Below are 16,382 nucleotides of genomic sequence, written 5' to 3' on the forward strand. Positions count from 1 at the left end.
TCTTAAAGGCTTTCTACATCCCATCCGATCACTCACTGCACTCGGTTGCCCATTCACTTTTGGTCCTATGTTCAGGCTTGGAATAATCTAGGTGGCACTGTCACAGAGGTTGCTCCACTAAAGTTGCCACAAGTAACAGAACCTCTATGAAAAGAACCTTGAAACTGTCCACATTTGGGTGAACAAACCCAATTCACCACCCTCCAACCCACCAGCTAGCCTCACCTAGTGGATGACCAGAGGAAAGGGTAAAATAGCCCTCCCAGCTGCTGGCAAAAGACTTTTACAACTCTGAGCGACAATCAGTTGCAATCTAGAGCCTGTAAGGAAGTACAGTAGAAACCTTGAACCACTGTGCCAACCAGAAACTAAGTTCATTGTACAACAATAAAGCCAAATTAAAACCATCACTGAGAGCAAGGGCAGGCAGGCAGAAGTTATTCCTGCTCCCTGCTAGAGGATTACCTTTCTCTTTATCTCTGGTGGCCAATTTATCCCTGTTTCAAGGAAAGAAGGGCATCTAACAATTGAGTTGAGAACAATTCTGCCAATTAGCAAACAGAATCTTCCCTCCTTCCCCACAAGGCTAATCAAGAGCTGAGGAGGGGGGAGATGAGTTTTGTCTCCCCGCCCCTTGCTTCTCACAGCCCACCAAATTTGGAATAAATTAGCTACCTGTAACTGCTTTGAAGTTCCTGCTGAGTTTTTCTTCTTTTTAAAAGCAGCAATTTCTTCATTTTTAAGTTTGAGAATTTTCTGCTGTTGCTCTGTCTTTAACTGAAGTTCCTGTAAGTAAGAAGATAAAACTATTTTCCTGGCCTCATTGAGTCTATTGTCATCAAATTTAGTTTTGTTCTGAAGGAGCTAAGATAAAAGATTTCATTCCACTAATGAAGGCTGTATTGTAATGATAGGAGGTGGATAGTAAAATAAAAAAGCATAAAGAAGAAGAAAGTAATTGTAAAAATTGTAGGTGAAAAGATTTTTTATGCATATTCTTCATTTTTCCTATCTTGAAAGGCATTCCTTGTATTTATCAGAAGTCTTACAGTTATGCATCATGATCTATGAGAAAGTAACGGGGTGAAATTGTACTATATGCTTATCCATTCTACAGAAAAGAAAGCCTCTTACTTTGATTTGCTGTTGGTCCCGTGCAATCTCTGCCTCAAGAATTTTCTTTTTTTCACTCTCCTCTCGCAGTCTTTTCTGTAGCTGGGCCTGCTGATGCCTCATATGATTCACAGTCTGCTCAAGTTCTGTAGCCCGTTTCTCATTTTGGGTGGATAATGATGCCAACTTCTTAGTGTCCTGCTGCTTCTTCTGTAAGACCTGAATTCACACGGCATATTTCAGTCTAACAGCATGAACACTTGAAGAAACAAAAACACATCTTAGGACAGATACCAGTAAACGAGTTCACTGATATTTGCACAGATTTAGGATTTTGTATAGTATTTTGATAGAAGACTTGTGCTACAAAGCAGATGGTTTGCAAATCAATTTAAAGCATTCTCCCTACATTCTTACCTACTGCCAAACACCAATAATCTCTTTTTTGTCCACCTTTCTAGTAAGAAAATACACTTCTCACATAAGGATATTGTTAGAGACATTTAAGTACCATTTATTGGTACATTAAGGGCCTGATTATCTACTGCAATTCCACTGACTTCAATGGAGTGACAATGGCATAAAACTTGTGTAACAGAGCAGATGATTAGGTCCTAAGTGTTCTATTGGATACAGCAGTAATTTATAACTCCTAACGACAAAAATCAAAACTACCTGCACTTTTAATTTAGCTGCATCCATCTTCTTCCGAAACTCTTTTTGTAACTTGGCCTTCTCAGCAACGTCTCTCAGCTCCTTGTTATCCAGCTCCTGAAGCTGCTTTTGTGTTTCAGCTAATTCCATCTTGGCTTGCTCACCTTCATGTTCCAGTTTTGTTATTTTCAAAGAATACTGCCTGCTTACAGACTGAGAATCATTGCCTTAAAAACAAAATATTACAAAATTGTTTGAAAATTGTGTTATTGAAAAAAAACAAGCCGCTATTTCCAAATTCCATATGAAAATCTAATCCTTAATTATATATCTAAAGAATTTACTACTACTTAGCATTTATTTCTGGTAATACCCACAGCCTACCAGACATGTTCCAACCAGAAAAAAAGACATAGTTCCTTTCCTTAAGAATTCACAACTGAATACCCTAACAAACAGGCATAAGGTGGGGGAAGGAGTACAATATACACATAAGATGCCAGATGTTGATAGGCCTCATCTTGATAGTACAAAGTATTTATAACCCAGTTACCAAAAATATAGACAGACTATTCTCAGTAACACTCTTGTCATTATTGGCAGCTAGTTTCTGGCAAGTGTCAAAGTAGAAGTAGATCTTCAAGAGGAATTTTAATATAGCCTAGTTCAAGAAGGACATTCCCTCATCAGTAGATGGCATGGGAAAAGTACAGAGATAATTACAGAACAAATAATAATTAGGAAAGCACACCAAATATTTAATGAAGGTATTTAATGAATATATGGAGGGGCCCCAACCCACATCTGGGGCCGTAGGTGCCACCATAATACAATTAATAAACCATTATTCATAAGTGACAAAAACGTAATTATTTTATAATAGTCCCCACTGAACAAGATTAATTATGGACAACTAGGACAATTAAATAGCTAATCCTTACTTTCATTTGTACAGTAGAACTCAGAGTTACGAACACCAGAGTTACGAACTGACTGGTCAACCACTCACCTCACTTGTAACTGGTAGTACACAATCAGGCAGCAGAGACAAAAGAAAAAAGGCAAATACTGTACAGTACAGTACTGTGTTAAATGTAAACTACTAAAAAATAAAGAGAAAGTTTAAAAAAATTGACAAGGTAAGGAAACTTTCTGTGCTTGTTTCATTTAAATTAAGATGGTTTAAAGCAGCATTTTTCTTCTGCATAGTAAAGTTTCAAAGCTGTATTAAGTCAATGTTCAAATGTATACTTTTGAAATATCATAACATTTTGTTCAGAGTTATGAACATTTCACAGTTACGAACTACCTCCATTCCCGAGGTGTTCATAACTCTGAGGTTCTACTGTATGTGTTTTTAATTCAAATGTGCTTTACACAAGTCAGTTACCTGTTTTTACTATTTCTTTAATGAGTTCCTCCTTCATTTTGATATTAAGTGCAAGTTCTCTCATCTTTTGCTTGGCCTCGGAGAGTCTCAGCTCTGAATTCTTTAATTTCTGCATGTTTATTACACGACTCTTATGGAGGCATTCAATCTCTTCACCTTGAAAGAAAGGGGCAATGCTGAGAACAAAGATCTGGAACACGCTATCTATCCAGAGGATGAAATTCTGGCCTATTCTCTGCATATACACTGGGAAGGGAATCAAAGACAGGATACAGAGAGTCTCTTCCTCACCACCTGCCATCTGCACAAAATCAGGACAGGATACAGAGTAGCAGCACTAGGTTGGGAAAGAAAGATCCTTGGCTAACATGCCCACTGATGCTCCATGACCCAAAGGGGAGCGAATAATGTACTTACAGCCACATGTGGCCTTCTACAAGTTGCATCACTTTTCTGTCTCAGTTTATTTGTGAAACAGGGATAATACAACTTACCTCCATCAATTACAAAGGTGTTGTGAGGATTAATTAAATATCTATACAGTGCTCTGGATATGTGGCACACTATATAAATGCTATATATTATTTTTAAAGCACCAACCAGTAAGAACATGAATGTATTTCACATGTACTTCAGGAAAAAAAAGTATTTAAAAACAATTCCAAATTAGGACTTCAAAAGTATTTTTATTTAAAGTCCACATTTGAATGGAAAAGATTAATTTACTATAATCACACTAAAAATGTAAATTTTCATGGTGTGACATAAGCATATGTTAGTATCTCATAATTTCCATTTGTAATTGTTACCTGTGACAGTGTCAGTTTGCAGTATGGTTTCATTTGGTAAATTGGATTTGTGCATTTGGAATTGTAGATCATCCAGTTGAAGGGGAGAACAAGGAAGACCCTGTTTTCGTGTCCATGTGCGGTTTATAGAGCGCCTAAGGAAAAAATGAAAAGCCAAGCCATATTTCAAATTTGTTTTTTTTAAATTTCATGCCAGATTATGTAATCCTAATGCACTAGGTCCTGAATCTAAAAGGACTTGCATGCTAAAATCTACTTTTACCACCACCTGCTTCCCTCAGGTCCTGCAAGTAGACATATTTATTCAAGACACATTATGCAAGACATATTTATTCAAGTGAAGACGCATTCAATCTAAAGCTATGTTAAATGGAATAGAGTAGGTCATTAGCAATACCTATCGTGTTAACTTATTTTGTGATGTCAGGAGGTTCTACAAATTTACATAAAACAACACTGTAAACTAGCTTCACAATATGACAGTATTTGGTAGGAATATACCCATTAAATATCTATTTTTGAATGAAAGCTTTAAAGACTGAATAAAACAACAACAAAAAGATTACCTAAATGCTGATTTCTTTTTGCTGTCTGTGTTCCTTTCTTCTTCATCACTATGATCAGAGAAATGGCAGTGAAGGACTTCATCTTGGTCTTCTATATGACCCAATATCATTTGCCTGCGAGTTTGAAATCCAGCCATTACTCGGGCCAATGAGTAAGTAGGAGGGCTGGTGTGTACCTTCCAAGAGATCCAAAAATAAAACCAGGTGCAAAGTCACTTGCAGAAAACTAGGAATATTTAGAGCAGATTTTTCTACATAAATCTGCTAACACCTGAACTTGCAAGCAAAAAAATGAGGAGAGTTGTGCAAGTTTTGTGGATTTCTTTTTGGAGAAACCTTTGAGAATTTGGTTCCAATTGTTACAGAATGGGATACTGGCAAGTCAGTACATAGCCCTCTTTTCTTGGAATTAATGCAGAATAAATATATCATTATTAGTAATTATTTGTATTTTAGTAGCACTTAAAGGCCCACTCAGGAGTACAGATCCTTTGTACTGGAGGTTGTAGAAATAGATTTGCATTGGATAAATTGGTGATGCGTACATTGCCACAGATCAGAAATTAATGTTTCACGCTCTTTAATGGGCTATAAGCAGAAAATGTCAATACAACTGTTAGTATCGCCTTTCAACTCTTGTACCAAAATCAGAATAATTACAAAATGAAAGAGAAAAACAGAAAATGTGTTTAGTCATTACCTTTCGGGACTCCAGTCCTGGAGCCATATGAACGGAATGTACTAAACTATTAGTGAGCGGCACACTATATGGTCTTCTTGCGAATGTCACAGCAGCTGGCCCATCTCCACAAGCACCTCTGGATACTGAGGCTGTAGTCACAGTAAGCTTCTCTAACTTATCTTTCAGCTGATCAATAAGGAGTTGCTGTTCCACCATTTTCTCATTCTAAAAAACAAACCAAAAAAACCTGGTAGGTGACAACTATCTTATATTTACATTACTCTAATCAAAAACACTTTGGTTTGAATGGTAAAGCTATTAGCAGGGTGCTGTGTTTGGTGTAGCACACTGATTCTAAATTCTCTTGCAAGGCATAAGTTTATGCAATGCACCAGTGCTAACTTCAAACAGAAAATTGATGGCGGTGTTAGTTGATTGCAAAATCTTTCGATTCTAAAACATATAATTTTAATTAAATTAATCTAAAAATATGCACCATATAATGAACAAGCTTCAAAAAGGTTTGTTAAAAACATGTCATTAACCCTTTCAGAAAGGCCCATCTCAGATATGTTATTTAAGAAGATTAACAAGAGCTGGAGCGGATACTTATGAGTCCATATTTGCTTTATTAATGCATAACTGGAAAAGAACAAAATATGAGTCAGCCAAAATTGATATTCAAAATGGAAGTTACAATCCTAAAGCATGGTGTGTATGTTTGCTCAGCAAGTCGTTCCATTCAAGTAAGTGAACTCATATAAATAAAACTACACACACAAATGTTTGCAGGATCAGGATTTTGGTTTGATCTTGCCTGCCCCACACAAGTCTGCCAGTGATGCTAGTCTGGAGAACCTACTCAACTGCCTTTCCCACAAGAGTCTTTGTGCATTGTTCAAAACTGCCCCTTATTCAAGAACCGTCATCTCTGAACTGATCCATAAAGTAATTATCTGATCTTTTTTCAAATCTCTCACCAAGATCCACATCTTTCATAACACCTACAAAAACTGCGTAACTAACAGTGGAGAAGTTAATATGACAGTCAATAAAAGACAGTCAATATGAAGATATTTAATTATAAAACACATATAATGTTGTCCTATTTTGAGTGCATCTTTCTTACTCATCTGAGTCTGAGTCTTTCCCTGCTGCCTGTCCTTTGTCAGAGACTTTCCCTGCTGTCAGAGTCTTTCCCTGCAGTGAGGAACAGCTCTAGCAGTGAGGAGCTGCTTTCCCCCCAGCCAGAGCCTTTCCCTACTGCCAGAGTCTTTTCCTGTAGTGGGAAAGTGCTCCAGCAGTGGGGAGGCAGCAGAACACTACACAGCTAAAAACAGGAATTTAGACAGAAAAGCCTGGCTTGGGCAAGCAGAGAACCATGTAAGCTATGTAGCTGGGTACATAACCACACTCTTCATGCAGGTCTGTACTCTCCTTGCCTAAGTCATGCCTCACTGTCTACACTGCTACTTAAACCCATGCTGGGGGCGGGGAAGGGAGGGAGAATATCCAAGTACACACTCTACATGCCACCAAAAAAGTATGCAGTGTAGACGTAGCCATAGACAAGCTGTGTCCTCCTCATGCTGCCTGCATATGAACAGGGTGATCACAATGGAGACAGTCTCCCTGCTGTTACTTCTGGTGCTTGCCACCACAGTGGGTGGTGCACAGTGGGAGAAGCAGCTGCAGGGGAAGTCTTGCATAGACCGTGATTCCCCAGGAACGAACAGTCTCAGTATAGATTGAATCTTCGAGAAATTTAGCTGCAAAATGCTTAACAAGTCTCCATTGATCATGTGCAAAGGATAAAAATTGGCCAGATTTGAATGTTTTTTTCCATGGGAACTACAGGGCAATCCCATGCCAAATTTCAAGTCCCTGCTCCAAAATACAGTAGCAGTAGAATTTCTCAGCTAAACATTTGAAAGAATCTCTTTCCAACACAGAAAAAGAATGTATTTCCCCCAACTTCATTCTCAAAATGACTGAAATGTTTCAGCTGAAATTAAAATAAACAAATAAATAAATCAGACACACCCAACATGGAAAATTTTAGTTCGAATGGTTTACGTTTGGAAAGTTTATAAGCTATTGAAAATAAGGTCTTATAATGGAAAGTGTCAGGCAACATTCAGTTGCATAAGATATGATATTTGCACATAATACCATATATGTATTGCAATTTACTTTTACAGTTCTGATCCAATTTGAAGTGCCAATCAAATCACATATTCCTGTGAATTCCATTAAAAACTATTTGATTCATAGATTTGAAAACAGGTGTTTTTACATCAAAATGGATTTTACACTGAAATCCATTTTGATGTAAAAACACACCTGTTTTCAGCTATCTCATTTCATAGCTATCTCAGTATACAATCCCAGTGGAGACAAGGCATGGGTAATTTTTACCTCACTGTAGTTAGTCAAGGTAAAAACTACCTGAGCCTCACCAGAAATTGCAGAAAAGGAAGAGAAGGAGCAAGAGAGGAAGAAGGTGATAATTGGCTTACTCACCTTTTATGGCACATTACTCAGTGACCTGCTTACAGGGCATCAACAGAGGGAGGAGAAGGGAAGAGAAGATGAGAGAAAGACAGAAAAGGGAGAGTGAGGAGAACAGCACTGATTCTCCCATACTTGGAATATTTACAACTTCTTCACAAGTTTTAGGGAATGGTAATATTTGTGGATCTTATGAGACAGTCAATTTTAGGAGAAATATACTGAATATTCCATTTGTGATCTGACGGACCTCTGGCTACCAGGAAATTGCCTAAACCATTGTAATTATTTTATTGAGAAATGCTCGAAATGGAGAGGCATGTACTGTCTCCACTATTGCTAACACAGGAATCAAGGTAGCAATCTTCCTATATATTTAGGCTGAAATCCTGTCCCACTGACAAAGCTCCCAATAACTTCAATGAATTTAGTAGCACCAAGATTTCATTCCTAAACTTTTTAGTATTATAATACAACAGACATTTCTATACAAGGCCGGCTCCAGGCACCAGCATTCCAAGCAAGTACTTGGGGCGGCAATCTGCAAGGGGCGGTAGTCCGTGTGTTTCTGCTGCCCTAAGCAGCACGCCGAATTGCCACCGTGGATGGCAGAGGGAGTCCATGTGCCCTTAGGGCAGCACGCGCGTTTCCGAAGCGGCGGAAATTCGGCAGCAGCTTCTACGTTCAGCTTCCCTCAGCGGCAATTCGGCGGCTTCTGTCTTCCAGATGAAGACAGAAGCTGCCGCCAAATTGCTGCTGCCGCGGAAACGTGCGTGCTGCCCTAACAGCACACAGACTGCCTCCGCCATCCACAGTGTGCGACTTGGGGTGGCCAAAACGGTAGAGCAGGCCTTGTTTCTATAACCCCTTCCATCCAAAGATCTCAAAAAGCTTTACAAACATTGAAGAATTAAGAGACACTACTCTCCAGTAATGTTGGTAAATATTACTGTTCTTGTTTTACGGATGGAACAGGGAACAAGTGACATTAAGTGATTCACCTAAGATTATGCAGTAAGTATGTGGTAGAGCTAGGCTACATTACAGATCTCCTGAATCTCAGTCCTATGTTTTAGGAACTAGACAAAACTAGACAAAGATAATTTTCTCATAATTGGTCACAGTTATGGAATCTAAGGCATAAATTGTACAGTCTGAGACAAAATTACCATTGATAAAAAAATAATTTTTGCCTGCGGGCTACAAAATTTGGCCCAAACTATTAAATTGTAATTACTGCATTCTAATATGCATCTTATTTGAACCAAACTTACACAGTAAAATGTGCAAGAGGAAAACTTACCTGTAATTTATTTGTTTCTTGTGCCTCTTTAAAAGATTCTAGATGTTCTTGGTTTTCCTGTATCAGTGTTAGTATTTGATCCTGTAATACCTTCAGCTCAAGCTCCTTTTGACTGAATACTTCTTCGTCTGTAGCTAAAGCCTGCTACATAACAAAAAGGAGATGGTGTGGGATAGGAAAGGTGTTATTCTGACAACTGAATGAAGAGATTCTTCATATGGTGTTAAGAAAAGCAGATCTGAACTGCAAAATTTCCCAGGGTATACCAATGATGTGCTGATTCTAGTAGATCTTGACGATGCAGTATCTCTAATTATTCCCTCAATTTTATTCATCTATTGACCTTTTTTTGATAAGTTCCTTTCTCCCTATGATGTGGTGGAATAGGCCCAGAGGCCCCTACTTGGGGGCCTCGGGGTCCTGCCACACCCGTCTCAGGAAAAGAGCAGTAGAGAGATCCTCTAAGCTGCACAGACAGACTGTGTGGGACATGGCCAATTGGGAGAGGCTGCAAGGGGCTAGCCAATTAGTATAAAAGGAGCTGCAGTGCAGACCAGAGTGAGTTCCTTGATGGAGCCAGAGGAGCTCAACTGGTGCTCCTGGCTGGTCAAAGAGAACTGCAGCACCATGGACAGCTCAGTGCTGGCACAGACTGGGGGAGCAAAAAGGAGCTCTTGGCTGGCTGCTAGGCCTGAACACAGAAGAGCCCTAAGGTAAGGGTGAAGGATTGATGAAGGCTGGGGCCATGTGGAAGTGGCCCAGGGAACTGAAAACACTTTTGTTAAAGGGACATGGTGGCATGTGGCTACTATTCTTAGGTTCCCAGGGCTGGGATTCGGAGTACTGGGTGGGCCAGGTTCCCTCCTCCCACAATAGGCCACTGGGGAAATAGCCTAGAATTAGACAGTGATAAACCCCAAGAAGGGGATCTGAAGTACTTAGAGGCCAGAAGGGTCCAGAGAGGTTAAAACCATTGCCTCCAGGGAAGAAGCCCTGAGAATACAGCCTGGTCCTAGGGCTAGGACTGTTAAAGACTGCAGACACACACAATCTGAAGGGGACGCTTGCAAGAGGTAGGTGCATGCCATTACACTCCCTAAGAAAAATGCCAATAACCAGAACTAGTGTATGCAATGGTATATAAATATAATGCTGCTTTCAGCATGCAGTAAAATTCAGTCACAAAATCCATGCATTTTAACTGCAAGAGTAGTGCAAATCTCTCATAAAATAATGAAGAAACTAACACTGCCTTCCTTGTTCTACAACTGTGATTACAACCACATGAATAAAGTCAGAATAGGCTTGAAAATTTCTTTTGATGTCTTTACAGGTATATGATCCAATGTTGGTCTAAGCAACTTCCAGAATGCAGGGGCTGCAGTAGCTGCATAGCATACTTGAGCTCTGCAGCCATGGATGTCTGGTAGATTGGGGAGGGGGAGAATGGGGGGGAACAGTCTCTCTGATGAGGCTATCACACCCAGAACCATTCCTTCCCAGAGCAGATTCACAGTCATTCCACCCCAACTATCACATATTGCAACTGAGCCCTGGTGAATGACTCCAGGAAAGCATAGGGTGTGTTCAGTACCTCAGCTGCAATTACAACAAAGACCAGGTCCCTCTCCAACTAAATGACAATTAGCCAAAGGACCCTTAAAAAGGAACAGCTTCAAAACAGAAATACCACCCAAGAAAAGAGATTGTGGGTGGAAAGGGGGCTGAGAATTCCCACCTAGTAATTATGGGGACTGATTCACAGCTTAGATCGAACCACACACAGAGGCATACACAACACCCCAATAAAAAAAAGTATGCCCCTTCCATTTCTCCTGACACTGAACTGATGATGAGGGATTCTGTACCCTCCCCAGGACCACAGCAGAGAGAAGGACGTTAGACAGGGCATGTAGGAGATTGATTAGGGGGCAGAGGTTTGTTTATATGAGCTCTACATCCAAAAAGCAACTCTGAATACTCATATGCAGAACAGGCCCGAGTCATCTCGATGATCCAGGACTGGTTAGCCTGGTTACAGCTGTTCTACCTACCTCTTGCTGCCAAGTACACTGAAATGGGCCAAATTTTAACATTATTTAAACTGATCATCCAAGCAATTTATGAAGCATTAGAAGATAGAACTTTATTTTGACTGTGTGCACCAAAGCATTGAAGTGTCTCGGTCACTTCAAAACTTAACTGAAACTTCAATTTCCTGGTCCACATTAGCCCTGTAACATCATTCAAATTCCAGGCAATCACTGAAAAACAAGAATTCCCTCTTCCTATTCTGACTTGGCTTAATTAATAGTAGAGAAAACAACAGCTAATAATAAAAATAAATGTGCACATTGTGGGCAAGATGTGAGAATAAGTAGTATATTGTCCATTTACTTCCTTTTTGATTTTACATTCAAATGCCAGAAAGCTGCACTCTTATGTACATGAAAAAAATACAGCTACATCAAGAAAATGTTACAATAAATAATGTTAATTATTAAAACAGAAGAGGATAATGAATTAAGCTAAAGCATTTATCATATCCAAATAATTTTACTTAACATTCATAGGGAGGAAAAAAACAGCCTGAAAAATCTTATTTAATTTTTCCCAATATAGGATTATATTTTTTTTAAAAATTAAGATCAAAATTAGAATGTTACTATTATTTGCAGTATTAATGTGGAACAGAAAAGAGTAATATGAATATATACTTGGAACCGTTCACTGAGGAAGCACATTTTGACAAATTGAGCTAGAAATCTTAGAACATTTTCCCTGCTCTACTATATTCTCATTTATGTTGTATAAATCTAGTTTACCCATTGTTAAAGAGGCAAAACAGGATAATTCTCGCTGCTTGAGACACAGCAACAAGAAGGAGCAGTGGTTTGCTTGGCAACCTTACCTATAAGCAATTAAACATGCAGCCTAGACCCTCTAGAGAAGTAGGAGGTTTAAAATAATCCAGAGGGGGAAATCACAAGCAGAGAGAAAGATAATTCAAAGTTAAAGGAACCAAGAGTAGAGAGATATGTTTCCTTTTTAACAAATTATGAGAAAGTAATTGGAAGACATAATTTATATAGGCATTTCCCAAGATAGATTCTATAAACTGCATCAGAATTCATGTGCAAACCTCAAAGTAGGTTTCCTCAACAAAACATGCATTTTGTTACACTATTTATAACACATAGGAGCACAGATTCCTTCTATCACAAGATGTAGACTCAGATTAAGTTGTTATTGTTGACCTATTATTAATGTTCTTATTCTTTTAATGCCACTTTCAGTCAGTTTTCAACTCTTGATTCAAATGTCTTAAGTTACACCATTAACTTTTGATTTGGTTAAAGCTGCATGGTTTAGTGTACTTTTTGTTATCCATACACAGCATGTTAACATTGTTTCCAAAAGTTCCACCTGCTAAGAGGCTGTCCCCAAAAAAGTTATATATGTTTATCATGTAATATTTTTTGTGGGGAGGGGCGGAAGTCATGATTGAGATGGCAGAGAGCTCTTCTCTCTCAGCAGGTCATTGTCTAGCACTATTATGAGCTGAAAGGCTGCAACCTTATGTTTGCCTCTGAGAATGAACTGTTCAAAGTTGCCAGCACCATAGTTCCTCTCTCACCTCCTCCTAGATAGCAGTCCTGCTGAGAATCTCATGCCTTCTTCAAAATTCTCACCTCAGCAGGAGAATTGAAAAGAAATGTTATGGCACCAAAAAGCAGAAGGCTGATATTTAACATAGAAGTACATGTCCAAGAAGTGCTATGATAAGAAAACCTGTGAATAACAGATAACAAGAAAAAAAACTGCAGTTTTGAGAAACTCATTTCAACTTGTTTTTTCTTGAGTGTTACAGCTCTCAGTCAACTAAGGATCTGACAATTAAAAGAAAGGAACAGCTTTTTGTCAGGTAGTTTTATTTTTGAAGTAGGGCTGTCAAGCAATTAAAAATATTAATCATGATTAATCACACAGTTAAACAACAGAATACCATTTATTTTAAATATTTGTGGATGTTTACTACATTTTCAAATATATTAATTTCAATTACAACACAGAATACAAAGTGTAAAGTGCTCACTTTATAGTTATTTTTTATTACAAATATTTGCACTTTAAAAACAAAAATATTGTATTTTTCAATTCACCTCATATAAGTACTGTAGCATAACTTTCACGATAAAGAGATTGAATTTACAAATGTAGAATTATATACAAAAAAACTGCATTAAAAAATGAAACAATGTAAAACTTTAGAGCCTACAAGTCCACTCAGTCCTACTTCTTGGTCAGCCAATCCCTCAGACAAACAAGGTTGGTTACAATTTGCAGGAAATAATGCTGCCCGCTTCTTGTTTACAATGTCACCTGAAAGTGAGAACAGACCTTTGCATGGCACTTTTGTAGCTGGCATTGCAAGATATTTATGTGCCAGATGCACTAAAGACTCATATGTCCCTTCATGCTTCAACCACCATTACAGAGGACATGCTTCCATGCTGATGATGGATTTTGCTTGATAACGATCCAAAGCAGTGCAGATTGAGGCATGCTCATTTTCATCATCTGAGTCAGATGCCACCAGCAGAAGGTTGATTTTCTCTTTTGGTGGTTCTGTAGTTTCTGCATCAGAGTGTTGTTCTTTTAAGACTTCTAAAAGCATGCTCCACACTTCGTCCCTCTCAGATTTTGGATGGCATTTCAGATTCTTACACCTTGGGTCGAGTGCTGTAGCTATTTTTAGAAATCTTACATAAGTACCTTTTTTGCGTTCTGTCAAATCTGCTGTGAAAGTGTTCTTAAAACAAACATGCTGGGTCATCATCTGAGACTGCTAAAACATGAAATATATGCAGAACAAGGGTAAAACAGAGCAGGAGACATACAATTCTCCCCTCAAGGAGTACAGTCACAAATTTAATTGATGCATTAGTTTTTAAATGAGAATCATCAGCATGGAAGCATGTATCCTGGAATGGTGGCTGAAGCATGAAGGGGCATATGAATGTTTAGCATATCTCGCATGTAAATACCTTGGAACACCAGCTACAAAAGTGCCATGTGAACGCCTGTTCTCACTTTCAGTGAGACTGTAAATAAGAAGCAAGCAGCAGTATCTCCCGTCAATGTAAACAAACTTGTTTGTCTTAGCAATTGGCAGAATAAGAAGTAGGACTGAGTGGCCTTGTAGGTTCTGAAGTTTTACACTGTTTTGTTTTTGAGTGCAGTTACGTACACCCCCCATCTACATTTGTAAATTACACTTTCACGATAAAGAGATTGCACTTTGGTAATTGTATGAGGTGAATTTAAAAATACCGTTTCTTTTGTTTACCATCTTTGTAATAAAAAATAATAATATAATGTGAGCACTCTGCATGTAGTATTCTGTGTTGTAACTGAAATCAATATTGAAAATGTAGAAAAACATCAAAAAATTAATAATTTCAATTGTTATTCTATTGTTATAAATGCAATTAATCATGATTAATTTTTTTGAATCATGATTAATTTTTTTGAGTTAAGCATGTGAGTTAACTGCAATTAATTGACAGCCCTATTTTGAAGAATAGCTTTTATCATTCGTGTGAAGGACTGGTTTAATTATAAGTACTAGGTTCAACATTGATACTTGATACTACAGTGTTGAAGCCAAGTAAGTAGGTAGATTAGACAAAACTTGGCATCAGATGACCTATGTTGTCAACTTGTCTGTGGTTCTGATACATTAAATTATACTGGTGGGATATAAAATGAGATTTCTTGGTTAACTTGACAGCTTCAATTATCCCTGTAAAGGAAAGAACTAACAGATGAGAGGTCATACTGCTATTCAATCTCTTTAAAGGTATAACGAAAATTAATTAGCCAGAGCATAAAACCTATTTGCCCACCTCTAGTACAATGATGATTAATGTTTTAATCACCTATCAAAATGAATAATTCACCTAGGTGAGCAGGCAAACAGAATTTTGCAATGCGGCTATTATTTAACTATATAAAACCCTAGATAAAATGCAGATGATATGGTTAAGGATTTTAAAACTATCGAAGTCTAATGAGAATTCTACTAGTGGGCTACCCTTTCATGTAACAATACTTAAATTAACAAGTTATAGTTTAATACCTGGCATTTTTTTAGTTCCCTCTTCAGTTGAAGAATTGTGATATGATGTGGCTCCTCTTGGTCGCTTCCAATTCCACTATCAGTTCGTGGCATGACAAGAGCTGCCTCCCTTAGCTCCTGTGCAATGTTGATACAATCCTGCAGCTTCTCTTGTTGACTCCTTGTTAGGCTGGCAATGTCATTTAGTTCAACTAGGAAGGGAAACGCTTCCTCTATGCAATTTCTGTAGTTGAAACACTCCACCTGAAGCTGGGAAAGCTGCTCTTCAAGAGAACGAATTCGAGTCCTATCTTCACTCATATCCTGTGATCCCTGGCTAGCATGGCTCATTACAGTAACCTGCTGATTCTGCAAAGCTTCCCGGAGCAACCTGATCTCAAGTTCCATTTCATCAATCCGGTCCCACTCAGGGTTATAGTTTACAACTGGTTTATTTCTAATATTCTTGGCTCTGTTGGCATATTTGAGGGAATTTAAAGACTCATCAAAGTCAGATGAGGATGGATTTATACATGTTATCATGACAGTCTTGGCATTTCCTCCTAAGGAGTCTTTCAGAATACGAGTAATTTTAGCATCCCTATATGGGATATGTACACTTTTTCTCTTTGGGTCGCCAAGAGCACTTACCACATTTCCCAAAGCCAATAAGCCACTGTTGATCTGAATTGATTCCTTGAACCGTTCACCGGTGTTCCCTGTTTTTGTCACCCTTTCTGATCCTGCCAAGTCCACAAAGTGGAACTTAGACGCAATGAGCTGGCCTGATCTCAGAGATGAATCTTGTGCAGCATCTGCATTTTTCAGAGACTGTGGAGGCTGTTGCTGACAAATACTGATGGTAAAAATAGCATGAGATCGACTGGAGTGCTCATTCATTTGTGTCATACCTGTGTGGCGAGCTGCATTCCCACTTTCTAAAAGGCTCATCACTTCATCCACACTTTCAACTTGGCAATCCTTGGCACCAACAATCACTACAAACATCAACCCCAAGAAAGCATGAATAATGGGTTAACACTAGATTCTCAGCAAAAGTTTACAGAAAAACTGTTTTTAGATAAAGTCATGAACAGTCAAACTAATCCACAAAAAAACATACTAAAAATCCAGCAAATAAAATTAGCTATAATAATGTGTATAAGCTCACATTAGCATATGAGCTCACAGCAAATACCTATAAGAAAAATTTATATGAATGGAAGCACTACA

The 16,382-nt window shown here is 38.3% G+C and overlaps 1 protein-coding gene across 4 annotated transcripts in view; it reads right to left on the minus strand.

Annotated features, from left to right (window-relative positions):
* Positions 1 to 16,382, minus strand: part of KIF27 (kinesin family member 27) — a 44,929-nt gene that overhangs the window by 16,693 nt on the left and 11,854 nt on the right. For 3 of the 4 annotated variants that reach the window (XM_030567252.1, XM_030567254.1, XM_030567253.1), the window contains 9 exons: positions 15,171 to 16,147; positions 9,029 to 9,172; positions 5,233 to 5,439; positions 4,533 to 4,708; positions 3,967 to 4,100; positions 3,158 to 3,313; positions 1,789 to 1,994; positions 1,135 to 1,332; positions 676 to 786 (listed from right to left, as the gene is read on the minus strand). In XM_030567252.1, coding sequence (XP_030423112.1) covers positions 676 to 786; positions 1,135 to 1,332; positions 1,789 to 1,994; positions 3,158 to 3,313; positions 3,967 to 4,100; positions 4,533 to 4,708; positions 5,233 to 5,439; positions 9,029 to 9,172; positions 15,171 to 16,147 — 2,309 coding nt within the window. The remainder of the gene's footprint in view (positions 1 to 675; positions 787 to 1,134; positions 1,333 to 1,788; positions 1,995 to 3,157; positions 3,314 to 3,966; positions 4,101 to 4,532; positions 4,709 to 5,232; positions 5,440 to 9,028; positions 9,173 to 15,170; positions 16,148 to 16,382) is intronic. The other variant, XM_030567255.1, reaches the window with a different exon arrangement.

This window comes from Gopherus evgoodei, chromosome 6, assembly GCF_007399415.2.
Source record: "Gopherus evgoodei ecotype Sinaloan lineage chromosome 6, rGopEvg1_v1.p, whole genome shotgun sequence".
Lineage (NCBI taxonomy): Eukaryota > Metazoa > Chordata > Testudines > Testudinidae > Gopherus > Gopherus evgoodei.